The sequence below is a fragment of the Balearica regulorum genome, chromosome 4 (genome assembly GCF_011004875.1).
Source record: "Balearica regulorum gibbericeps isolate bBalReg1 chromosome 4, bBalReg1.pri, whole genome shotgun sequence".
In the NCBI taxonomy this organism is placed as follows: Eukaryota; Metazoa; Chordata; class Aves; order Gruiformes; family Gruidae; genus Balearica; species Balearica regulorum.
The window spans coordinates 43,362,383-43,388,438 of record NC_046187.1 but is presented as its reverse complement, the minus strand read 5'-3'; the positions used below and the strand labels follow the sequence as shown (position 1 = coordinate 43,388,438).

General features: G+C 40.9%; 1 protein-coding gene and 1 long non-coding RNA gene across 2 annotated transcripts in view; one reads left to right on the top strand and one right to left on the bottom strand.

The window, feature by feature from the left end:
• Positions 1-440: 440 nt before the first annotated feature.
• LOC142601745 (uncharacterized) lies at positions 441-13,679 on the bottom strand. The gene is made up of 4 exons (XR_012835334.1): positions 13,575-13,679; positions 3,366-3,524; positions 2,251-2,350; positions 441-492 (listed from the first exon to the last, which is right to left on the bottom strand). It is a non-coding gene; the product is annotated as an uncharacterized LOC142601745 (long non-coding RNA).
• Positions 13,235-26,056, top strand: part of VEGFC (vascular endothelial growth factor C) — a 79,363-nt gene continuing 66,541 nt past the window's right edge. The window contains exon 1 of the mRNA XM_075751925.1: positions 13,235-14,005. Coding sequence (XP_075608040.1) covers positions 13,862-14,005 — 144 coding nt within the window. The 5' untranslated portion in view covers positions 13,235-13,861. The remainder of the gene's footprint in view (positions 14,006-26,056) is intronic.

Here is a 26,056-nt window from a genome sequence, read left to right as displayed (position 1 = left end):
GGTTGGCCTGAAACACAATCGCGTAATACACAGAGTGTAAGGACTACTACAGTGCTATGTGAGAAAGGAAATTCTGTGTGTGAATTCACCACTTTGTGAAACTGAGACCACTATTGAAAACACCATTCCACAATAGTCTTCAAAAAGCTGATCTGGATGTATAATCAGTCATGTATAACTGGACCAGGATCAGTGATGATCAGAGCTATGTTTTTAAGTCAAAGAAGTTCCTTTGCGATGAGATAGACATCGCACTTTGTCTCAAGTATCTACATTTCCAGCTTAGAAGACTTAATTGTGGGTAAAATGCTTCCTGCTTCTTACCTCCTCAAGCAGTACTGTGGTGATCTCAATGAGCAAACTATAGGTTAGCAACTCCCAGTCAGGTGGTTTTGTTTTGTTTTATTTTGTTTTCTTTCTCAGATGCTTCCCTTCCTCACTCCCCCCCCCCACCCGCCTTCGTTGGGGGCAGAACAGTATTCTAAATCTTGTCTGAAAGGAAAACTAAAGTGATGTTAGATTTTAATAATTGATATTATGGATGAACAACATAGCTAAGATTATCTAAGAGGCTTTGTGTGAGGTTTTTTTTTTTTTTAAAATACATTTTTACCTACAAGAAAATCAGACTTGCAAAACGTCATTTTGCCCACTTTTTTTTTATCTGGCAGGCTTAGGATATGTTTTTGTGTATACTGTGTGACACAGATATCAATTCCAGGAGTTAACATACTCTCTAAAACATAGTAGTTCAACAGAAATATTTCCCAATTCACTAAAAAAAATTCCTTATTATCATACAGATAACAGCAAGGCAATTTACCATGTTAAATGAAAATACTTGTAAGTCTTGTAGTTGTGGGGGAAGAAAAAGGAAAGAAAAATGGCATGCTCTTTCTTACGGCAAAAAATTAACCTATAAATTTGGTTTCTTCTTCCTCGATGAAACTGTAACCTTTATTTATGAGCAGTATCTACTCACTTTGTGAACCAGAATATTTTGAATGCATTATTCCTGAAAAACTAAAGGAGTCATGAGAGAGTCAGCTGGACCTATGTATAACACATTAATCACATCACCAACATTGTTAGCGAGTTTCTCTCACAAAGTAGTCTTTTATAAGAGAGGCTCTTTAATTAGAAAGAGACAAATTGGGTTTTAGATTTCAGAGTTTACAAGATTGGCACCAAAAATTGGGGGGCGGTATATGGGTTTTTGGGGATGTAAAGTGAGAACATTTTGATATGTAGTCTTTGGAGGTGGGGGGAAACCCAACCACCACCAAACACACAACCACCCCCCGTACCTGCCCAAAACCCAAATAAACCAGGAGGCCCCATCATGAAGTTTTGAAAACTCTTCTAGGTATATTTACACTCATAGAAATCTACAGCATGAACTTCCTTGTGAGGAACTGCTAAGTCTGTATCCACCTTCCCTGAGAAAGTCATCTCAGAATTTGAAAATTAGGGTTTTTAAGATCAAATTATTACTCTAGTAATAATAAAGTAATTACTCTAGTTAGTATTTCTTTAAAAAGATTTCATACTGATCAAATGAAAAAAGGGGTTTCTTTCTTTTCTGACCTGGAATCTATTCTTATCTATTTCTTGTTCCACTTCAACTTTTTCAGCTTTTCCAACCCTGCTTGTGTCTAAAATGCAATTGCTTTCATAAGTAGCCTACTTTCTCACTTTGTAGAACACCTAGTGCTTTGTACGGCATATTTTGTAACAGCAAGACTGTATCCTAGAATTCAGACAGAATTTCAGATCATCTAGCAATATGCTATTTCTATTCTGCTTGATTTTTGACTGTCCAAATGTCTTTGGTAGGGAAACATATCTTGGGTAGAAATCAATGTACTTTAACAGAAATCACTCCATGGGGAAGATGAGAGCGTTAAGGATCTAAAATGGACATCTGAGCATTGAATTCCTAGATCGGATCTACACAATGCTGTGGCAAAGCATCTATGGCAGCGCTGCTTGCTGCTGGCAGCTTTGTTAGGCAAAATGATGTCAAAGTATTTGCTTTAGATATTCATTTGCCATATTAGCACAGGCTAGAGTTTGGGCTTCTCCCCTCCCGCCCTGCCACGTGCCCCAGCTTGATGTATAGAAAGACTGCATAAAATCCCGGCTCTATAAAATAACTTTAATAGCTCTAGGACTTGACTCTGCCGCCTTCTCCGTGTACAGTGGTACAGAACTCCCCCACTAGTGAAGCAAAGAACAAACTGCCCTTACCTAATGGCCAGATCTGAGGGAAAAAATCCTGTCTCTGTTCTTTCTTCTTTTGCCATGTAGCTGAGCCGTGGGCTTTGAGAGGTTACCTTTGCATGCTAGTCTGTGAAACACACTAAAGTAAGGTAACATCAGAAAACAGGAAACTTGGAGGAAAAGAGGATTACTGCAGATACAGACAGGGGAAAAAAAAAACCCAACCCCTTCTGACTATCCTGTCTGTGCATCCTCTGTATGGATATTGTCCCTGATTATAAGAGCTCTAATAATTCAGAAAAAAGGCAGTAAAATTTTTAACTTCTGATTAAGTGTATTCTGGTTGCTAGTAGAGTGTGAATACTGTACTCCTAGGAAAGAAATCACAGTTAGACTGGCTCTAAACTCTTTATACCAATTCAAGGAATCACAGTGTAGTACGGATGATGGCAATGTAAAAGGACTTGGTACTACATAGTATATTTGACAGTCAATATAATTTTGCTCTCTTGATGTAATTTTTGTCTAGATAAATTAGTTTTTGATTGTGTCCTATAGAGAGGAAAACCTTTCTATAATGAAAAGTAATGAGTTTTAATTTTAAAAAATATAAATCTTTCTTTTATTGCTGTAAATAATACTTTATTCTTGGTCTCTATAGTGACTGATTATGAAAAGTGCTCAGAATTAGTTTCCGAGTTTCTCAAAATTAGCAAAAATAGCTCTGTTACCACAAGCTGTTTCAAATACAATTTGTAAGCATTACAAATGTTTAAAAATGCGAATTTTTGAGATAACAACTAACAGTGGATCATATGGAAATTCACTAACCATCTTCTAATATGACATTAGCTTTACTTTATAACTCTTTAGACTGACTTCAGCTAATTGCAATGTGATTTTTTTAATTTGATAATTCTCCAGTAAAACCTACAAATACGTCTAAAATTTGAGACCTATCATACCTTTCAATTTCTCTTAAATAAAGAGCTAAAAATAATGAGCCAGACATAAATCTAAAATGAAAGCATGAAGTGAATCAACAATCAAATACTCATTTTATCAAGTATGCCACTATTACCTTTGCTCCATTTTGATAGTCAAATTGCCACGTTGGAGACTAATTTTGCAGATTTAATTACTTGCCTCACTTGAATTCCTGCCCCGCTTTCCTCCTGTGTTTCTTGGACATCCCCTTACGGCAGTGGGGCTCCCCAGGGACGGATTTTCCAATGTAGATTCTCAGCATGAGACTTCTCTTCTGTAACTTTAGGGATCTCAAGTCAGCCTATAGTGTCCCTCTATTATGAAGAGAGAAAAAACATTTTAGTGCATGTCCTAAAATAAGTGTCAAAGAGATGGAGAATGAGTCCTTCTTTGGAAGGGACCTATTGCTCTTCCTTGACTGTAATGGGCAACCAGACATTTGGCTTTAGACTAGAACCTTAATTCTGAGATGGAAGAGGATCTCACCTCCCTTTTGTCATTTATTTTACGCTTTCTGGGTGCAGTTAGTTTTGTTGAATATCTGCCCACACATGACTACTTTTGAAAACAATTGTAATTCTCCGTTTGGATTTCACATTCTTTGGCCCTGTGTGAGTCAGTGAATGCTGGCATGATGTAAGAGGAATATCAAGGCAATGGTGCCCTTGGGGCATCCTGGCATTTGCGTGATTCTGGGGATTTCTGTGTATTGTGGAGGCTGGAACAAATACAGTTCAATGGATGAACTAAAGAAAAGGTCAAGCAAGCAGAAACTTTTTTAGTCTTTGCATGGTAAAAATTAGTAGCAATAGTCTGTAACTTCTATTTTCAAGGTAAACCATCTTTTTAATGAAAGAAAGCAGTTAAATGTGCTTTGGAATGTCAAACTGACAGCTCTGTTTTGTTAAAATCAAATTATTTGGCTTTGCATCTTAAGGGCGGGGGGGAAGGAGTTTGCTTATAAGGTCAAGTGTTCAAGCCAACCTGAAAGAATGAGTAGTGTTATAATTACTCCCACTGCTGTGCAAACATGAAGCTGACTGATGAAATGAGCCTTCTTAATTATGAACTTTGATATTGTGTATTTAGGGTAAGCTTTTGAAAACTCACTGAGTTTAGTCCCAGCTCTTTCTGACCTTGACCAAGAGCAGATTGAACTCAAAAAAAAGTTGTTTTATTCCTACTGGCACTCAGCATTATTGTTTAAGAAGGCATCTGCTACAGAGTTTAACTAAACAATAGGTCACACAATAAATACACAGAAAAACCCTTGAAACTACTGTACTGTAATGTCTAGACTTTGAAGTTCTGTTTGGAGGAAAGGGAATACACTTTTCCTCTGTGTTTTTAAAATTGAAATTATTTTTTTCAAGACCTCCTATGGATATTAAGAGCCTTGCTATTAATATCACTACATGAATAACATCTCTCTCCCATATGAGCGAAAAAGACTATTATCCTTTTTGGATACATTGTGGATATACTTGGAGAAGAGTAAGAAAAGGAAAATTCACTTATAAAAATCAGATGTGATTTGAAAGGAGCTTATTAAAAGTAAAATGAGATCATTACAATTAATAATCGCTCCTAATTCCCCCTGGCTGCTTTGATTTCGGTGCAAAACTGTGGACTATAACCATTAGCCTATCAGGTGAAGAACACTCATTAGAATACTAGAACTCCAAAGAACCACCAATAAACATCCACTTTCATTAGGAGAAACTTACCTAGAGTAACCCGAGAGCAAAAAGCTCGTACAGCCTTCTGCTATCTGCATTCCCTCATAAGCATAAAAATGCTTTTAAAACTACAGTATAGGTTGTATCAACTCTCTCTTGTCTTTGTAGAGGGCAGCAGTGCCCACTGCTCAGTGGGTTCACTGAGCTTCACCAGGTTCTCTGACAGCCCAATCTCTGCAGCTGGGGCAGCTCAGAACCCAGTGCCAGCACCTTCCCTCATCCCTTCTGTGGTACAGGGGCTGCTCCTGACTGGCCCTGTCTCAAGGGAACAGAAAAGTAGGATGGAAGTATGACCAGGACTTTTTTTTCTATCCTGTTTAGGTGAGATAGCTGTGAGTGGCCCTATAGTTATACAAAGGGACTAGAACACAATTAGGACTAACTCACTGGGGTTACTAGGGAGGAAAAACAAAATCTGGCTCAAAAAAAAAAAAAAAGTGATGACGAAGCTGGTATTTTGACTGCTCAAAATTTTCAAACAGAAAAGGTAAGCAAGGGTGACTTCCGTGCATCATTGCAAATTATTTTAATGTAATAATCCATATTTTGAAACCTATCTTTTTTTAAATAGAATATCTGTACACTTCAGCTTTTTTTTTTTTTTTTTTTTTTTAATGCTTGTCTCTGTTCCTCCTCTTCCTCTATCCAGATCAGTTGGTTACCCTGGGAAGATGCCATTATGCTGCAGGGAGTCTTACTAAGAAGCTGGGGTTGTTTTTAGTTTTGAATACACTCAGGCTTATATTCATTATCAATAGAGAAGATTAGGTTGAGTTCCACAGCTGGAACCTGCCACTGAAAATGGTCTGTCACTCTACCCTTTGCACTTAAGAGTTTTATGCTGGGACGGATTAGTCGAAGTGTCCCTGTGGAGTATAGCTGTAGGTTTGTGATGGGATAGGAATTTTAAAAATAGATTAGGCCCAGCATGCTACCCACTTTTTAGATCAGTAGTAGCTGCTTAAATCCAAGTTACAAAGAGATAAGCAACCAGAAGGACGACGGATGTGCTGTACTGAAGGCTGCTTCGCTCAGCGATGATCTGGTTCCATAGGCTGCCTGGTCTAGCCTCAAGTGTTGAAAGTCAAGAGACTGGCCAAAGGAGAGAGATTAACAAGTTGTGCTGAAAGGAAGAAACAGTCAAGAACTAGTCTAAGAATGTTTCTTATTGTATAAATTCATTAATGATAAGGGGGAAAATTAGCACAGCTTTCACTATATCGTGGGAACTAGGATCTGTGTCACCCAGTGATAAGTGCTTAGGAAAATGAAATTTCCTGGCCAGGTGAAGGAAGGAATTGCTTGTGGCCTCTGATGCAATCTGCATATCAATGCACCTTTGTCCTTTGTTCTTTAATTCTCTGTTATTGCTTGCCTCTTTTTTTTTTTTTTGCTTAGCAGCTTTTGGAAAATGAAAAGGTTAGGGATTGAATTTTGAATTCTTATAGATGGTGGCTCTTCATCCTTCTAGTTTTGTGCCCAGGATGTATCCTTAGGTCTGATAGCAATAATAGTCTTGATTCAGCATAAAACATACAACTTCTTGAAGGGAACGTGTTATGGTTTTTATTAAGCAATTGTTTAGCAGAAAATAAAACATTCTTAGTAACCAACTTAAGCACGGTGCCAATTCAAACTATTAGTAACATTAATGTTCTGACTGAAAATTGGTATTTAGGTTTCTTGGTTTGCTGTCTTATCATTTGGTGGCTGGCTGTTTGGGGTTTTTTTTTAATAACACAAAATATCAGATGCTTTACTCTTTTTCTGTGATATGTATCCAAAAGGCGGATACATGGGGTTTATTTTAGGGTTTTTTCTTTTTAAGATAGAATGATTAAACCTAGTTTCAATGGAGATGGCAATAGCAGTCTCTATTCATTTCATTGTAGACTATAAAGAACATTTTCCCAATTGGAATTCCTGTGTACTTCCTTTCAACCCTATCTGTTGGACTGACTTCTGGTGCAATAATGATGTGTAAATATAACTATTTTTGTTATGACTAAGTATACGTGGTTTAAACATGAGACTAAAAGACAAGAACAAATTTACTTTGTGGTTTGGACCTGAGTCAATGAGAAATTGATTCAGTTTCCCTCAAAATATAAGATATGTCCTATTGGCTCAGAAAAAACTATTCGTCTGGACTGTTTATCTAGTCTTCTGTCTCCAACAGTTGCAATTGAACATGCTATTTAGGGAGAGCACACAAGACTGCTCCTGCAGTCCATTTCCTTCACGCTTTTCCAGCATCTGCATTCACTGAATTAGGTATGCAATGTTGTACTCCTCTACTTCTTTTTTTTCTTTTTTTTTCCTTTTCTTTGTGTATCAATTTATGGTCCTGATCTCCATTAATTTGTCTGATTCATTTTTAAACCTCATAGTTGTCTGCCTCAAACTTCTCATAACAACAAATTCTAGGAGTTCACTACCTGGTATATCAAGGAAAAAAACAAACAAAAATCAACAAACCCAAACCACCAAAAAAAGCCAAACCAAAACCCAAACAAAATCCCCAACCCAAACACAAACCACTCTTTTTAACCTAATCTTCAACTATTTTCTACTGCGTGAAAAATGAAGATGGGCCGAAGCAAGAATCTCGGATCTGAATGTTCCCACATTTTGGCATTTTTGGTTTCTGAATCAGTACGATGGGCTGAGGCAAGCCCTGCAATCTGAACCAGGACCTCGGGAGGGAAGTTTTCACCTTCAGCCAAACCTTGCAATAGGTCACTAACAATGCTTTTGCTAACCACAAGGAATCAAGGGCAGCATGAGTGGAATACACCTTTACTTTGCTACGTTTACAGATGAGACCTAGCTAGCAAGGACAGCACAGACAGGTAGCCTTAAGACTGGAAATAATTTTCATAAAGTCAAGAAATGAGTAGAAAAAAATAGGAGATAGTGGATGCCATTCAGTTGGGGAATGTGAGCGCTCCACTTACATTGGAAGAGTCAGATCTTCAACTGCAGGAAAGGGAACGTCTGGGTGGATGGAAAATCCTCAAAAAATATCCAAGAGTTACAACTGATTGCACGCTGAGCATCAGTCTGCCTAATAGGCAAATACCATATGGGAAGGTACATGCAGAAGAATGGGGTGGTTTTTTTGTTCTGCTCCCGTTTGTTCTGCAGAACACAGGTCAATTTTGAAGTACCCTTTTTCAGTGTTGGGCATTATCTATCAAAGAACCCCTGGATCAACTAAAGATTATTCAAATGACAGTTAAAAGGATAAGCAGAACCTTAGAAAATAAAAATATATACAAAAATTTTGGAAAAAATTGTCTTAGCTTAAAACAAGATGACTAAGTAAAGAAGGGTAAGTGTTCAAATATATAAAAGGCTATTTTACATATGAGAAAAAATTGACTTTGGTAAGGAAAACCTATTAAATAATAAGGAAAATAAGGCTTATCAGCAATAATACATTACACTGTTCTGGGTTTGGAAATTAATTTGTTTCAATACTGTTGGACATTTTTTAAAAAAAAAAAAGTTTTAATACTTCAGCAATTTGCATTTAAAGAGTTTAGCATATTCTTAATTTCCAGAACAGTCAAAATATTGAACAGAAGGTTTGAAGCACTGAAGAAAAAGGGGGGAGGGGAAGGGGTTGCAGCAGCATATATATGAGTGGAGAAGATGTATGCAGAAACAAAGTTAATGGCAACTGCATCTCTTTATGCAAATAATTATATCTGCCATTGTTTTTGTAATGATATAGAAATGTCTCTTGAATTGATTTAGGACTGTTTTGTTCTGTTACATTCCAAAATTGTGTAACTAGGGAAAAATGATTCTGAATACATTCTTTATCTTGTAGATTGTCACTTGGAAGACTACTACAGGAAGGTACATGACATTATAAGTGTTTGTATGTGCAGTGGCCATGTGCTGTTAAGTCCTAATATGTTTTGCTGAATCTAAATTTGTTTATAGAGTGACATGGCTTCAGTTATACACAGTTTAGATTGTGCACAGCTTTCAGTTAAGAGGCAACATAAATTTACAATCAGTCATTTTGTTGTTTATAGTCAGAGGTTATAACAATGAAAATCATCACTACATGGGGAGACTAATTAGTTTACAGGATGTTAATTTAATATGCTCTGCATACCTGGTCTTGTGTGAGACCTTGCATACAAGAGGGAAGAAAAACTACGGTAAAGAGAAGGTTCCTAATGTAAGACAGCTGAATAAAACGTGTGCTAGGGCTTTCCCTATTCTAAATTTAGGGCAGCTTTAGAGATATGTAATTTGCTTTGGGTAATTCAAACACTTATCTTGAGATGCTGCCTTGTGCTGTCCATTTCTGCATCATACTAACCCCTTATTATAGCAAGGGTTGCGAGGGTTTTATGCTATTACAGTCATCCAGTCTGTAACATAGATAAATTCTAATGTTAGATGCCCATAGTCTTGATTTTAACAGTTTAGAAAAAGAATCCCTGAGAACAAAGAAATCCCAATGATCCTGTAATCCCTGAATATCAACCAGCATCAAAGGGCTGAAGACTAAGGATTCTTGTCTTGTTAATTAATTTTCAAGAGGGACCACCTTTTATACCAAATGAAAGAGAAATTTCTAGATAATAATGTCCAGGTTGCTAGGTCAAGCATTGCAGAAAATGATTCTGTAGCGGTGATGTCTTTCTCATTGAGTTAGTTACACATCCTGGCAATATTTTTAGAGAAAATGAATGGATAAAGCTACGCTTCAGGATCCCTAGCGGGAGGTTTGGTGTAGAACAGTTTCCCATGGGTCGAGTTTTACAGTGAGGATGCCTGATCAAGGTCAAGGAAAAGATTTCAGTTGCTCTTGATGATCTTCAAGCCACCATGCTTAGATCCTTTTCTAGTATCATATGAAGAAATACTAAATGAGGGCCAATACAAAAAAAGATATGTTTTTAAATCCGTGAGGAATGAGGAAGGCCGTTATGCACATAATCAGTAAAACTGCAGCATTCCTAAACGTTTCACCTAAATCATAATGTTTTATATGAAGAAGAGGGTCTGGGGAGACAAGTGGACCATAGCCTGAAATCCACTGCACCATCCTTGTTCAGTAGCGAAGTCTTGTCTTCCATAGAACTGGTTATGCCAAGTGCATAAGCAATATGATAAAAAATGTGGAATAAACTTGGGATTGAAAGAGCCAGTTGGCAGAAAATGCATTAGTGAGCAGCTGTTCCAGTAATTTGGGACTGAATCTGAAATGTCTTTTTCTTTCTTTTTTTCCCCCTATACATATCAGGCTCATTTACAGTATTTACATAGGACTCTGGTATTTAAGACACTGATCAGTATCCAAACTTTTTTTTTTCCCTGTGCTTTTAAGCATTAGAGGAAACATGGGGGAGTCCTATCTGTAGAGGAACTAAGGACTGAAGCTTACTACACTGTCTTCATCTTTTGGAACGACTCCAGAACGGCACTTCCACAGACTTTTGAGTTGCGCTCATGGAACAGTGTTTTCTACCTTTGAGACTTACTTTAAATATAAATTCCATTCAAACTCACCAGTAAGACTATGTTGAAAGAAAAGCAAACCATGCTATATGTGATTTTTAACTCTTGGGCATGCCTCTATGTATCTATTTAATAGGAGAATGCAAAGGAGATTTGTTTGAATCAAACACAAAAATTCAAATATAAGGAGGATGGAAATTACATTCCATGAAAAGAAAACATTTAACATGTAGCGTTTAACCCTGCAATGAGCAAATAGACCAAATTACAATAACATGCTACTGATTTTTCTTGCTGCTATTGACACTTTTCTATTCCCTGGTCTCGGCTCATGTTTCTTATAGTGGTTCCTCTCTGACTTTTTGTATTGCTAATGAATGGAGATAGGAAACAGACACATCCACGTTTCAGAAGCAGAATATGTCAAAGGAAAACACCAGGTATGTCTAAACACAGGAGAGGAGCGCGCTTGGCGGATGTACGTTACACCAATTTGAACAACAGAATGGATTTTTTTAAATGCAATTTTAAAACAACATCAAGGGAATTCATTTGAAGAAATCTTACATCTGACAAAAAAATTTCCTTTGCTTGTCAATAGTTACTATAGTTGCTATCGTTGCTGTTGAAAAGTAACAGGGCAAAGACCTATGCCTGTATCTCTACATTGTTAGGGATATCTCTCTAGTCATTTGTGTTTATAAAGTCAGTTTACTGTCAGTGTTCCACTTAGAACTTTAAATTAATTGTCCTGTAGGCCGATTTCTGCTTAATTTGAAGATGAGGAGGAATATTAGTCATTAGGTGGTGGGGAAAGGAGAAAAGGCTTTAAGTTAGCCATCTTTTATGGGATGGAAAGAAATACAGCCTGAATTGAGGGAAAATCTTAGTGTCCTAGAGCCAATGGAATATTGGTTTGTAAACAGAAGATATCAAGTATCACAGATCTCAACCTCTTTATTTTAAAAAACCTTATTATTAGACTGTGACTTGAGGCACTATGATTACTAGCTTTCAGTTATGACACTTTAAACTTGCTATACAGAGCAGTTGGTGGAAATGCTCTCTTGCATAAAAGCCTTTGATCCTGTGATGGATGTTCTATGAATTAGGGGTGGAAGGGACAGAATGAAAGTGCTGGGGAAATAAATAATGATGCCAGCTGATATTATGATGGCACAGCGGGAGTGGTGTGTTCCATCCTGTTTTGTGATTTAGTTATGAAGAAGCGTTCCTTGCGTGGCACTCGGTTATTGAAATAGTACTATCTGTGCATGATTTGTCAGGTGGGTTTCATTAATGTGCTGTAAAAGAACTTGTTTTCTACACCAGTCTGTGATGTTTCAGAGAGATTTTAACATGTTTATACTCAAACCAGTAATGCTGTATTTCTATTTAGATGGGTTTTCCATCCTGGACTATGCTGTCTTTAGGCTTTAATCCTACACTTTGATCTGCAATGCTGTAAGAACAACAACAATAGGCTTCTTAATTTATGTACGCTATTTTATATGTATGCTATTTTATATCTTTGTAGATGTTCTGCTTAGCTCCTACCGCTGTCTTTGCTTCATTGTTTTTCTGTGTTGTGAATATGTTAAAAAATTTTTAGTGCTTTAATAACTTTCTAGCAACTATAAAAACTTTTAGAAGTAGCTCTATTTAAACTTTAGATGTCATTCTGATTGCAAATGAAGTGATTACTTCCTAGCATCAAAAGAATTTATTTGTGTAGCAGCAAGGTGAAGTACCATCTTGAAAATGATAAGAAATAAATCATAAAGAACAGGAGGTACCTAAAGGCCTAGAGACACCTTTAGGCATATAACCCCCAGAGCGTCGTTCCCTGAATAGTTACACAATGGGATTCCCAAAGAATGGGAGCAGTGTAACGTGAGCAGACTGCCAGCACCCAGCCAAGGCAGTCAGGGATCTGCCCTCACAGTTTGTTCCCATACAGTCTCGTTACCAAAAGATGTATAACAGTGATGCAGAACAACTTGAAAAGCTTTCTAAATATTTACACAAGGTTCAATAATGCTGTTCACATAGAGCAAAAATAACAGTACAGGGAATATAACTTTTCTTTCGCATAGCTGAGATTTGAGCAGGCTGTAGTGTGTTACTTTGTTAGCAATGTGCAATCTGTTTTGGTTTTACTGTTTGACTTTTTTTTTAATCACAGCGTAACTGGAACACAGCATCTATGCTCTGTTTCATTTAGGGCTCTGACTGGGGTGTAACTTCTGTTCGGACATAATTTGGAGATGTCATTGATAGGAAGGCTACAAATAAATGTGGTACTCTCGGGTACTCTGTTTCTAACATGGCAAAATCTTTTTCTCTCCAGCCAAAAAAAGCTGCATACTCTCTCGAGTGAAGCTGCCAACACTGCTCAACAAGTCACTGATTAGGATTAACAGAAATTTTCTTGCATGACTTCAGACAGGCTCTGTGTGTGTTTTACCCAAATTTATCCCTCAGTTTCGGAGCCGAATGAAACAAGCTGGGCACTTCGCTTTCCCCTCGGGGCTGGGACCTACAGCAGGCTTCATGATCGCGGAGCCAAGGCTCGGGGCGGGACAAGCCCAGCTCCGCTGGACCGCCTGTGCCCCTCTCGGGTGTGCAGGGGAGCCTCGGGCCTGCTCGCCGCCCCTTCCCGGCACAGCCGCGGCGCGACGCGCCCCGGCCGGCCTTTTGCCCGCGGTGCGGGACGATCGGCTCCCCGGGGCGCCAGCGCAGCGCCAGCGGCAGGCGGCGCCGCGGCGGCGGGAGGAGGAGGAGGAGGAGGAAGGCCGCCGCCGGCCCCCTCTCTGCGAGCAGAGGCGCAGGCAGAGGGCGCTTTCGCCATGCGCGGCCCCCGCCGCCGCCGCGCACCCCCCGGCCGCGCTGCCGCTGACAGGCGTCCGGAGAGACCTCCGCGGCGGGCGGAGCGGAGCCCCTCGGCCCGGCCTGGCCCGGCCCGGCCCGCGCGGGAGGGCGAAAGCAACTGCCCGGGTGCGGGCGGCCGCTCGGTCCCGCTCTGCCGCTCGCTCGCTCTCTCTCTCCCTCCTTCTCTCCTCCTCTCTGGGCTTTCCACCTCCCTTGCTCCTGAGTGAGCGCAGCCTCGGATGTCCGGTTTCCTGGTGGGTTTTTTACCTGGCAAACTCCGGATAACTTTGGTGAGAATTTGCAAAGCGGCTGGGAAAGTTGGGAACTCCCCTGCAGGCGTCTAGGAGCTGCTGCTACCGCATCTTCTCCATCGCACGGATTTTACTGCCTTGGATATTGCGAGGGGAGGGAGGGGGGGAGAGGACAGCGACAGACGTTGCGGGGGGGGGGGGGGGGGGGGGGAGAGGAAGAGAAGGAGCTTCATAATTTCGCCTGCATTCTTCCAACTGCCCCGCGGCCCCGCTCCGCGCCCGCCCTGCCATCTTTAAGGCACAATGCACTTGCTGGAGGTGCTCTCCCTGGGTTGCTGCCTTGCTGCCGGCGCCGTGCTCCTGGGACCCCGGCAGCCGGCCGCCGCCGCCGCCTACGAGTCCGGCCAGGGGTACTACGAGGAGGAGCCCGACGCGGGGGAGGCAAAGGTAAGCCCGTGTCCCTGCTGCAGATGCCAGCTCGCCCCTCTGGGCATCTGGCTCCGAGTCCGTTTGAACGGACCGCCTGGAAATCCCACCGAGGAAAACATTTGGGAAAAGCTTCTCGAAGTGGGGGCTCTTTAAAAATGGGGGGAGGATTTGTTTAAGAAGGAAAAAAAAAATGTCTGGGGTTTTAGGGCTCCTGGAAGGAAGGTTGTACGGGGAACAACTGTATGTGCAAAGAAAGGCAAAACACCTGATCGGCAGAGGCAGCCCAAGGGCTCTGCTCCTGCCCTGGTGCTGGGGCTGTCCGGCGGGGAGCGGCCCCGGCCCCGCCGTTTGCAGCGGAGCTTGGGCAGGACTTCAGCACCTCCCGGCCCCGGTGCTGGCAGCTGGAGCGGTACCCGGGGCCGCCCCGGGGCCGGCGAAGCTGCGGGGTCCGGCAGCGGGCTGGGACGGGCGGAGCGGGGCAGCGCGGGAGGGAGGGCTGCGGAACGCTCGGAGGGGCAGCTCCGCACAGGAACGGCGCGGCGAGGGAGGCGTGGGGCGACGATGACAACAAAACCTGAGACTTTCCGTTTGTTGAAAAGTCTCTTGGAGTTACTGACACTTTGGATGAGTTGCTGCTGCGTGACGAGGTGACGGGAGGTGTAAGGTTACACTCGAGTCTGAAAATTTTCATTCTGCCCACTCGTACGGTGAAGGTTGGGCTTAAATTCTCAGATTCAAGTCACAAATACTTACAATTATGTGTTAATTTTTGTTTGTATAGGAAGTTTCATAATGTAGAGTTCAAGTACCTTTGGTACTTGTGGTTTTGCAGTTCCTGGTATGCTGATGCATAAAAATGATGCATGCATAGTATGTGGTTGTATAAGCATGTGGTATTATTAGGAAGACCTTTGATGTCTGAGCTTGTAACAGTTCCTACCCTCATCTCATTGTTTTGAAGATTTCTGACATACTTATTGAAAGCAATTGTGACCCAGCTCATTCATTATTCATTTCAGTATGGGGGGAGGGGGAAGTGTGTGGATTAAAAGTTAAGCTGATACTCTGAATTTTTTTCCCTCTGCTGTTTGTTTTACTGAGTAGAAGTTTGGGAGAGCCCATTGAAATCCATGGGAAGTCAAGTTTTGATAGGGTACGCTAGCTGTACTTCTTTCAGGTACTCAAACTGTTGTAGGCCATATGTTGTTCATAGAATTTGTACTTTTCAAATAATACTCTGCATGGAAAAGGTTACTGGGTATACTGTAGTCTCTCTTTGAATATTTTAATAACAGCCAAATGCTTACATTGCAATGTTCTGAATGCTAATATGCTATCAGTGATCATATTGTTTAAATATTTAGCAAGTATTTTTCAAACTTAAATATTTAAAAAAGGAATGCAAAATCATTTCAGCTAGTTGGTCTTATCATTTAGACTATTTATTAAAAAAATGCAGTACTTAGGAACGGTAAAAATACCTTGACTCTTTCCAGCCCATGACTACAAGCCAGTTATTTACGGGGTGAAACTGGTGCTTGAGTTGCAAACCCTTGAAATAGGTTATGCTGAAAAGGTGGAAAGAATCCAGACTGGAGCATGGTGCACGCTTTGTACACTGCGGTAGAGCAGCTGATGGTGAAGATATTCTCCTAAGTGATGCTGTATGTTCCCATGCACATGTTGTGGACAGTCACTGTTTCTTGGAGAAACCTCTAAGGCTTTGGGAGCTGCCACTGTTGTGCATTGCATAGAAGTGTAAGTGCTCCCTGGAAAAAGGGGAACTGTCAGCAAACCAAAGGAAGAAAGGTCAAGAGACTGGGAAGTGAGTGGGATAGCATGTGTTAAGCAATTACGTTAACAGAAAAATGTTTTTGTGCCCGACTACTGGTGAGTAGTAGGGAGAGAGAATGACTGGATCCAAGCGGACTTAGTCTTGTTGGAAATCTTTAGCTGTGAGCTGTTGTTTTTGCTGGAACTGTTTGACTGAGTACTGTGCATACTTGTTTCTGTGATGAGAGAATGATGAGATGAATGTCTGAAGTAATTATGACAGGATTAAATAAGTAAACTGTAAGTAATTGTTTCAAGGAAAATATATTGTCAGTAAAAAGTCATCTACTTGAACTTTCTTAATGTCAATGAAAAATGTGTGATCAGTTTGTGTTCATAGACATTATGCTTCCTCTGTTTTTACTTTCCATCCATATGCCATACTGCTGCATGTTAAACTGCCTAAGTGCAGGTCATACAGCCTTCTGGGTCAACACTGTACACAATATATTTATTTCTCTTTACTCCTATTTTGAGAACTTCAGCTTTAGAAACCTCTTAAGTGTGGATGAAGTTGAGGGTCCTCCAACATGGGAGGAAAAGCTGGGCAGAAAATAAGGGTATTGTGGTGGTGTGCAGGTGAGTAACTGTCATGCATTAACCTTGGCCTAGAGATTTGCGGCGGCTTGGAAGCGTTACAGATATAAATAGTAGTAGTTCTTCATACACAGCTCTTGCAAGGGCATGTTCCACAGCAAGTGGGCACTGATAAGCTTTTGCAATGCTGCCTCCCCCCCTTTTTTTTTCAGCCTAAGGGTAAAGTTCATTATTTAACAAGCTTACAGGGCCCAGATTAATACTTTTCAGCTGAACCGTCTGCTCAGTGGGATGGGAATGAAGGCTGATCAGGCAACCCCCTCAGAGCTGCACTCCGCCTCTCCCCAGTGGGACAGGAGGCAGGGTAGCCCCCGGTTCCCCCTCTCTGTCTGGGTGGCCTGCTGCGGAAGAGAACCTGGTATTTCAGTTTTCTCTCTGCTTTAGGGGGACTGAGGGAATCAGCCCTCCTGCCCCTGGAGTTGCTGCAGTTTGGTAGGGACCTGCCGCCCAGCAGGGATGCTCAGAGCAGCTGCAGCAAGGAGAGGGTGAGCATTTGTGTGACACTGGTGACTCAGAACTTCAGCTCCTTCTATGGTGTATGAATAATTTAATAACTCTTATAATGCACTTAGTCTCTGGCTCTTGTTCTTTAGGTAGTTCTGAATTGGGAACATGTGGTGAGCATACACTGTCTACCTGGGAGTATTTAAAATAAGTAAAATAATTCTTTGTTGTTTGTCTGCTGAAAGTTTCAAAATGAACTGGAGGGAATAGGCACGCAGTTATTGAAATGAAGGTGTGACAGTAGCAAGTACCTAGACTGCATTAATGGTAATAGGGTAGCAATAGCAGGAGTAGGTTATTATGGCAACAATAATGGTTACGGTGGTATGTAACAATAACTGAAAAGAAGCCACACAGCTGGGAGGGTTTGTCGTATCTGCACCTTCATGTTGTTGTGTAGTCAAATCTTTAGGATTATGTGATAGGATTATGTGACTATACAAAAGCAATATTGGTCAATTGTCCCACATGGTTTTAAGAGGTTTAAGAGGATTTTAAGATGTTTAAAACTATATTTCTGCAAGGATTCTTAGTTATGTATTAGAATGGTAATAACAAATGAAAATGTATTGGCCTGTCCTAAAGTGCATCCCTGAAAGTGGCAATTGGGCCTCTTTACCCAGAGAGCAGTAAAGTACAGGCCAGTCTTTGTGCTATGATTTTCTGATTTGCTTTTTTGTAATGAAGGTAGGTGTGCTTACTTGAGCTCTGTTTATCTTGGATGCTACCTCAGATGAGAGATACCTTTTAATTATTATTATAAATCTGACCTAATTATAAAATGCTGCTAGTTGATGGCTAGTGGAGTTGAAATGGTGTTAGTGTGGGAGCGGGAAGAAAAGCAGTGTGTCAATTTCTGGGGTTTCCTCTTGTCCCTGTATCTTGATGGTGTAATCTCAAACCCATCAGTTCTATGGCCACCTCTAAGTTTATGAAGTGTGCCTTAGTCTGCACTGTGATATTATGTGCACTGGTGAGAGATGAGGCTGGGCTCTCCACTCTGAAAACAAGCATAAACCTCACTCTCAGTACTCAAGCAGTGCTAAATTGAGTGGGTAGGGAGAATGTTATTTTTCTGCTGTTTTGTCTAGTGCAACTTTCCTTTTCGTTTGTGTAACCACTATCTCTTTTTTTTCACACACACACACTGAAAGTGTGTCTTGCTTTAGAAGCATGATTTGTATCGGATACAGTGGGATGAACATAAGTAATATAACAGGACTTATTATAAAGACTAAGCAATGCTTCTGCAAACTAATTATTAAACCTTGGCCTAGCCTTTTGTGTGAGTGGAGTACAATACTAAGCTCTAAGAGCTCGTGGCACTTTCTACTTCGCAGTGTAGGTATGTGCATTCCTGGGTATCATGTGTAAGCACACTTGTGTGCTGTGAGGGACTTCACAGGATTGCTGATGACAAATAACTGTACTTCTGAAAGTTGAAAAAAGCTTTGGGGATCACTTTAACTGCAGTGATCGGAGGCTTTCAGAAACATCCCATCAAAAATATTATTTTTACGCTCAATTAAGTTCAGTGCCTGTTTAAACTCTTGCATGTTCTTCAAGGGTGTGTGTCCACTTTAGTAAAAACAAACCAGGACTCGTTCTTCAGGCTGCTGTAGCTGAGGGTGAAGGTAATAATCCTCTCCCACTGATACCCTGCATCCAGGATAAGAAGTCTGGCTAGAACCTCATGTTCAGCTGCTGCTTTTTTGAATGTGGTCAGTGATTCATTAAAACAAAATGCTTGGAACAAAGGGAATCCAACTGAAGCCAGACTGGTATCCTATCAAGTCTAATATCCTTGTTTAATGTAGAAAATGTGCTACAGCTGTTTGTAGAATGAATTATAAGAAATTCTGAGCAAGATTTGTTATTTGAAAGATGTAAGCTCTTTTGAAGTCTAAGTTGCTTCTTAAGAGTTTTGTTTGGCAAGGTATTGAATTTTGTTTAGCGAGTAAGATGTGTGTGATCGTTTTCATTATCTATTATAAATGTTCAGTACCTCTTTCTTTTCTTCCCCACCCCCCCAATTCCACCTTACCTCTAACCTGAGTGATGTGCAATACCAGGTTCTTCTCCATGTATATGTGTATCTGCTTCAAAGGCACTAAAGGCTGCATAAATTGCAACAGAATTTTAATTTAAACCATTGATAGCTTAGGGGAACTGTGGGAGATTGTTTGTTGAATTGCTATTGTATATGAATTTGTCAACTTGTTTTTCTTGTTTTGTATTTATCTGTCACCAGAAGTTTTTCTGATGACTTAATATTTATGTGTTACTGTATTTTCCCCCCTCTTTGTTGCATTTCAGACTTTAGTTAGGAAATAGCTAAACTCTAAGTCACTTATTCTTCTACTCTTCCACTGTAATCATTGTAAATCAATCCCTCTAGCTCTATAGTAATTTGGCTTTTTCTTCTTGACATTTCCTGATTTGACTGAGATGGCTGTAACTCCTTACAAATATTTAGAGACTGCAATTGCCACTTGAGTGAATTAATGTTTTGGTAAGATGTTCCTATTTAGCAAAGTAACCAAGAGGAATGGTATTCTTGGGGGGGCGGGGGGGGGGGAGGAGGAGGAGAAAACACAGAAAAAACACCTCATAACTGAAAGAAAAAAATAGTAGTAGTTGGTATATTTTGGCTGTATTGTAGTCTTTGAGTATGTGTGAATTTTTGTTTAGGGTGAATATGTTATCTTACTAGATGTAGTTACTATTGGGATCCTGATTATGGTTAACTTCAATGAAAAATGACTGTTTGGAGAAGTTAATGACACTAATTATGTGATACTGCCATCACCTTGAACCCCATACTGTTCACATAATGGCTTCATCTATGTGATGACAATTTTCAAGTAGCCTGACCTTGAGGATGCAGCTAAAAACTGTTGAAGGTGTTTTTCATCCTGTTGCTCATTGAATAGAGCAGGACTTTTTATCCTGGAAGAGGGAAAGTACTGGCAAATAATTGGACAAGTCTTGGAAGACCCCAGAAGGCTGCTGGGGAGCAGGGGACATGAGTGTTTCTCTCTGGTGTCACAGGTGTGGCATCCCCTGTGCTATTCCTACCTGCTTGTAGCAGCATTGTGAAATAAGTAATTTCAGGAATTAGATATAATCTAGAGCAAAATCCTTCACACCATTAAGTGGTTTAATTTTTTGACTTTCCTTATCTAAGAATTCTGCTCTGTTGAGAGAGAAATTCAACAGAAGGGATTGCTTCTGACAACAGATGCAGCATTTGGCTATTTCCTCACTCCCCCCCACACCAGATATCTGTAGCAAGCCCCCAGTCTCCCCACATGCATGTGTGAAAACTTCCAGGACTTTTAAAGATTGTTAGAAACAATAGATACCCTATTATCCCACTGTATTCAGCATCGGTGTGGGCTCACCTTGAGTACTGTGCGCAGTTCTGGGCACCACAGGGATGTGAAAGTCCTTGAATGTGTCCAGAGGAGGGCAACAAAGCCAGTAGCAGGGCTGGAAAGCGTGTCCTGTGAGGAGTGGCTGAGGACTTTGGGTTTGCCTGGTTTGGAGAGAAGGAGGCTGAGGAATGACCTCACGGCTCTCTACAGCTTCCTGAGGGCGGCAACTGGAGAGGGAGGTGCTGAGCTCTTCTCCCTGGTATTCAGTGACAGGACACGTGGGAATGGTTCACAGCTGCACCAGGGGAGGTTCAGACTGGACATTAGGAAGCATTTCTTTACCAACAGGGTGGTCAAACCCTGGAACAGGCTTCCTGGAGAGGTGGTTGATGCCCCAAGCCTGTCAGTGCTTAAGAGGTATTTGGACAATGCCCTTAATAACATGCTTTAACTTTTTGTCAGCCCTGAAGTGGTCAGGCAGTTGGACTAGATGATCATTATACGTCCTTTCCAACTGAAATATTCTATTCTATTAGAGGTCATTCAGAAGAAGCGAAACTACTCTATTTTCAACTTTCTTCAACTGCAGAATTCAGCAGACCAAATGTATTTGCAGTGGACTGCTCTAGTTGTCCAGCATGCACTTGTTGCATCAGTCACAATATTTAGAGCCAAGAGAAAAACTGGCCAAGTGAAGCTTGCTATGTTAGCTGCTCTCTACTTGCTTATGTTTGTGTAGACAATGAAACGTTTGGGGGTTTGCTTGTTTGTTTCATGGGTGGTTTTGTTTCAGAATGGCCAAGAGAGATACAGCTGGTAAGTAACCTCTGTAGTCTGCTCAAGGAACAGTCTCATTAGGAAGACAGAGTAGCAATTTTGGAGGTTGAGGTATGTATTACTTCTAGGTCAAATGTTAATTTTAGCAGGGCTGTATTATAATTATGATTAAAGTAAGAGCCATTCACCCCTTTCCAAATAGGTGGCTATCCCCCTTACCCTGCAAGTATGGGTTCCATATACACAATCATGTGAAGAAAAGCTGGTAGTAGTTGTTTGAGCTGTGCTGTCTGCATGTGGTGGGATCTGCGTTCCTGTTCTGCCCGCTGGTTTCCCTATCTTACGGAACTCTTGCTGAGGAAGCATTGTGAGGGCGGCGTGCACGAGTGCCGTTCTCTGGGCCCCCTGTAACCCAGAGCGAGCCTAAATGGACGCTGCTGTGAACCTGTTCTGCTGTTCATGGAGCTCATAAGCACCAAGACTGGGATCTGTGGACCTGGATTCACGCTTACCTGCACTTCAAAGTACTCAAAATTGAGCTCCAGGAACTGTCCGTGTAGGTGGTCTTGCATTTTGCTATATGCATATTAAAGAAACTTAACATGAAGAAAGAAAAAAATTCTGAACAGCTTAAAACGTAAGGAAAGCCAGAGAAGTGAAGAAAACTGTAAGGAAAAGCTTGCCTAAACAGCTTTGGGTTTGTTCCTTAAGAAGAAAAGAGAGAGTATTTCTTGCCACAAGTGTTAAAGTAATTTTGAGATTTATTTTTTTTAGAATCTGTTTTCTTTGAAAATGTTACCTTTGGAGCTCTGAGAATTCACCATAGTCTTGACCTGTCACTCTTCTTGACTAACAACTGCTAAGTATTGCAAACTATGTTGACAGCTTTGTGGCTGCTGTGAATTGCAGACCAGGAGGATACCATGAAAGTAGGCTTCACTAGAAGTCAAAGAAAGGGTTTGTATTTTGTACCCCTGAAAGGATCGTTCATTATTTGGTGTACTGCTGAGGAGAAAATCTCTGCTTATTTGCACACTTGCTATTAGAGAACATCACTGCTAATATTTCTTCTTAGAAATAATGCAGAAAAGGAAAATTACATGACTCCATTCTTTCCAGTTATATCTATTTGTAGCTGGTCGCAGATACACTTGACAGCAACATACTTTGCCTGTAAATGTACTAGTACCAAGACTGTTGATGGAGACTGTATGTTTCATCTTTATAGACTCGTTACTTATGGTTAGATTAGCAGTGTAATTAACTGTCTAAGGAAACTGAGAAATAAACTTACGAGGTAGTGCTTTACTGACGTTTGTCCCTTGCTTAGGGACAGATGTTTCCAAATTAAAACAAAGCCTATAACTTCCTCTTCACCCCACCCGCTCCCCAGCAAATCTTGCGTAACAGGCAGAGTGCCGCTGTGGTACAAGCGTGACCATTGACTGTGTTTCATTTTATTCATGTATGTCAAGGTACTCCTGTTACTTCCTTGCCATAAGGACTTTTTAAATTGTATTTCCTTTATATCATTAATATTGAAATATTCCGTGATTTTAAGGAAATGTGACAATGTTGTTAATTGAATCACAGTAGATTCAGTAAACATGGAAAAGTGGTTTTTTTCCAGGAAGGAAGATAATGATGGACAATTATTTTGTCTTTCCAGTTGGGTGTGTTTTGGGTTGGCTAAAGAGCAAAATGTTGGTCATTTAAAAATACCAAGAACCAGCTGTACAGGGCACAGCTTTCAGGAGAACATTAACAGCTGCTTAATATCCCACTGATGTGACTGAATATGGTGGGTATTGCCCTGTGTTCTTTGTAAAATTTTGTTGCCTTTCATGGGGGTTTCATCTAAACTGCCAGGCAGCAGAAGCCAAGAGGTTAGACTCAAAACTAAGTTTTCCGAGGGTCTCCTTGCTCGCTTGCTGGAGTGTTAGTGATGCTGAGTTTGTGCCTTCTGCCTCGTGTTCCCAGCTGCACCCTGAGATGTGAGAATATACTTTTTTTTTTTTTTAAACACACAGTTTGGAAAGGTCTGGTCTCCTCTTGTGGCTCGGTACAGCCCAGCAGGTGGGCAGCTCATGGCTGCCTTGGTGCAGTTTTCTTTCTCCTGCCAGGAATGCCATGTTCATAGCACTGGGCATGTGAGAATGTCTGGTCCCCCCTTAGGAAGGGATTCACTGTGTTTGTGCTGAGGGAGGTGGGTTTGATGAACAGCCTGACCTCAGACTGAGATCAGGCCACCTTAGAGTGGCAAATTGGTTGATAAAGAGTTATGTCTGCGGTTATGGTTCCCTCCAAGACCGTGATGCTCTTGTCAGAGTAAACGTAGCCTGTACAACGAAAAGCTCTGGAACGCAATGCGTGAAAAAATGCTTTTATTTTTCTTGCCTAAGAAAAGCTGCCTATTTCTCTCTGATCATCAACTGTGAAAATGATGAGGATCTTTAAGATTAATGAGAACCCTACTTCTTTTTCTCCAGGTGGCTGGGCCAGCAGCTGATTAAATTGCTAAAAAAACAAATTAAAGGAGCAAAGAGCTGTAGAGGAGTTCTGAGTACTTTCCTTTCTGAAATATCTATGGACAGGCTGATAAGGCAGTAAAGGCACATTGAACCCTGATCTTGGAGCAGGAAGTAGGGGAAGGAGCAGTGAAGGATTTTCAGAGGGCAGGACCATGCTTCAAAGGAAGGAGGAATTGGGCTGTTCTATTGCATCAGGTAGAACTAAAGAATTAGGCAAACTCTAAACTTGAACAGTCATTACTAATCTGGATTAACAGCATAAAAAGGCTCTTTGTAGTAATGAAACTCTTTGAATATCTTAGCTAACGGTTTCAGAAAATTAATGAAATTTTCAAATCCTCATCTCTTAGATGATCTGTACCTTTCCCTTGAGCCTGTAAGTTGCTGTTTTACTCTATGATTAGTTGGCTTATGGCATTTTTTTGAGTATTGAAGTCACATAAGAGTAGAAGAATGGTTGTACCTGGTTAGGCTTATATACCATTTTCAATGGTATCCAACACGGGCAATCTTGTGGGACAGCACTTGCTGCATAGCCACTGAACATGCACAGTGTGCCCCACTGTTGTGGCAGAGGATGACTTGGAGAACGATGCTGGAAATCTCATTCAGACCACGTGACAGATTGCTCCTCATTACACCTTCCCCCTCACCCTCCCTTCTCCCAGTTCCTTCCAGGTGAAGGCTACCCTTTGGCGTGTCTCTTCCTGCAAGAAGACAGTGCCCACTGAGTCCTGGCCCCCAAAAGTTTCTCTTTTTACCTTCTGTCCTATCAGTGGCCCTGCCTGATTCCTCCTGTGGGGGGGCTTCTGTGACATTCAGCTGTTTTGTTCCCAAACTGTCCCATGGAAACAACTTGGGAAATTTGTACTCTGCTTGCTTTGTTTCTTCATCTTTGCATCCTACAGACCGTGTTCAGGAGCAGCCCTGAAACCCTGGTGTGTGAGCGTGTACCTGCTCCTTGTTCCTTGGCCAGCTGGGGACTTCAGTAGGAAAACCCAGCAGCTGGCATCAGATGTTCACAGGGTCCCCAGGCTCATCATGTTTTTCATAGTGAAAGGGTGACCATGGCAACATGCACCTGGCTACAGCCACTCTTCTGGCTCTTCCAGTACCTCTTAGTTTTTTTGGCTGGGCTGCTGCTTCTCTTTTTTATTTTTGCCCTTACCGTCAAAGGCCCTGCCAAATTACAGGACCTACTTGACAACCTCCTTCTGAGCAAAGAAATGGCAAGTGTCACTGCATGCTTACAGACTGTTGGCAGCAGGGCAACCTGTGGACTTCCTTGCCTTAAATGATGGGGGGGTGGGGGTGGGGGATTATTTTGTTTTCTCTTATTAAATAGCTTTTGGTTGACTTTTGCCCTATGTGTTATCCAGGTGCTCATTGAGCTGCTCACAGAAGCTTTTGACATCAACACCTTTCTGTATCAAGAAGTTTGGCTTTGAGTGGATGTTCTGTTTAATATATATAATAGTAAATTAAAAAAAAAAAAAAAAAAGAGCCCCAGAACTGAGAGAACCATTCCTTTTGCTTGTCTTGAGCCTGACACCTGTTAATGATGTATGAAACTTTCCCAATCCTTGTACTGGACAAGGCAGGGAACAATTCTGTCTGTGCCAGTTGCGGTTTTATTGAGTTCCCCTCTCCATTGTTCTTTTTAGGCTAAAGATTCTTCACTTATGTAACCTCCTTTTAATGAATGAAGCTGTTCCTTACCTTTGATCATCCAACTTCATACCTTTCTTAATTCTCTTTAAGACTGCAGAGAAAGGAAGGGGGAGAGCCAGGAGCGCACACACCGGAAGTGGGACACCACGAATGTGTGTAGGGACACAATGATGTTTTGTTCTCTTTCCTAATAATTCCATGTATATATTTATTTTAAAAATGTGTCTTGACTGGAGAGTATTTTGTAACATGTCAGATGTGAGTATGATTAAACTGCCTCTTTTAAAGAACTACCCATATTTATACTGAAGAACTGAATGGGGGAAGGCATTTCATAGTTATTACTACTTCCTCAAAATTCACATAAAAGCTGTTCTTAGGGGCCTATTTCAAGATGATGTATGATTATTTAACCTATGTTTTCATTATTCTTTCAATGTGTTTTTCTGCCTGCCACATGTGCACAGTGAGAGATTTAATGGGACTAGCTATCTTGTGAGTTATAAACCATGAGCTGTATATTTAATGTCCTTAATGATTTTTTTTTTAAGAGATGAGATGTACTCTCAAAGTAATTTGTGAAATATGCCAGCAGCCTTGCAAAGGTTGCTTATACCTGTTAACAATAAGCTGTTGCTGTCAGGCAAGATTGGTGAGACTTTGGTTTTGTGCACTACCTAGGTGCATATGACTAAGTAAATTTATCAGGAACTTACCCACACTTGCAAATTTTTAGATACATGTCAAGCCTAGCCTAAAGCATAAGAATATAAGAAATA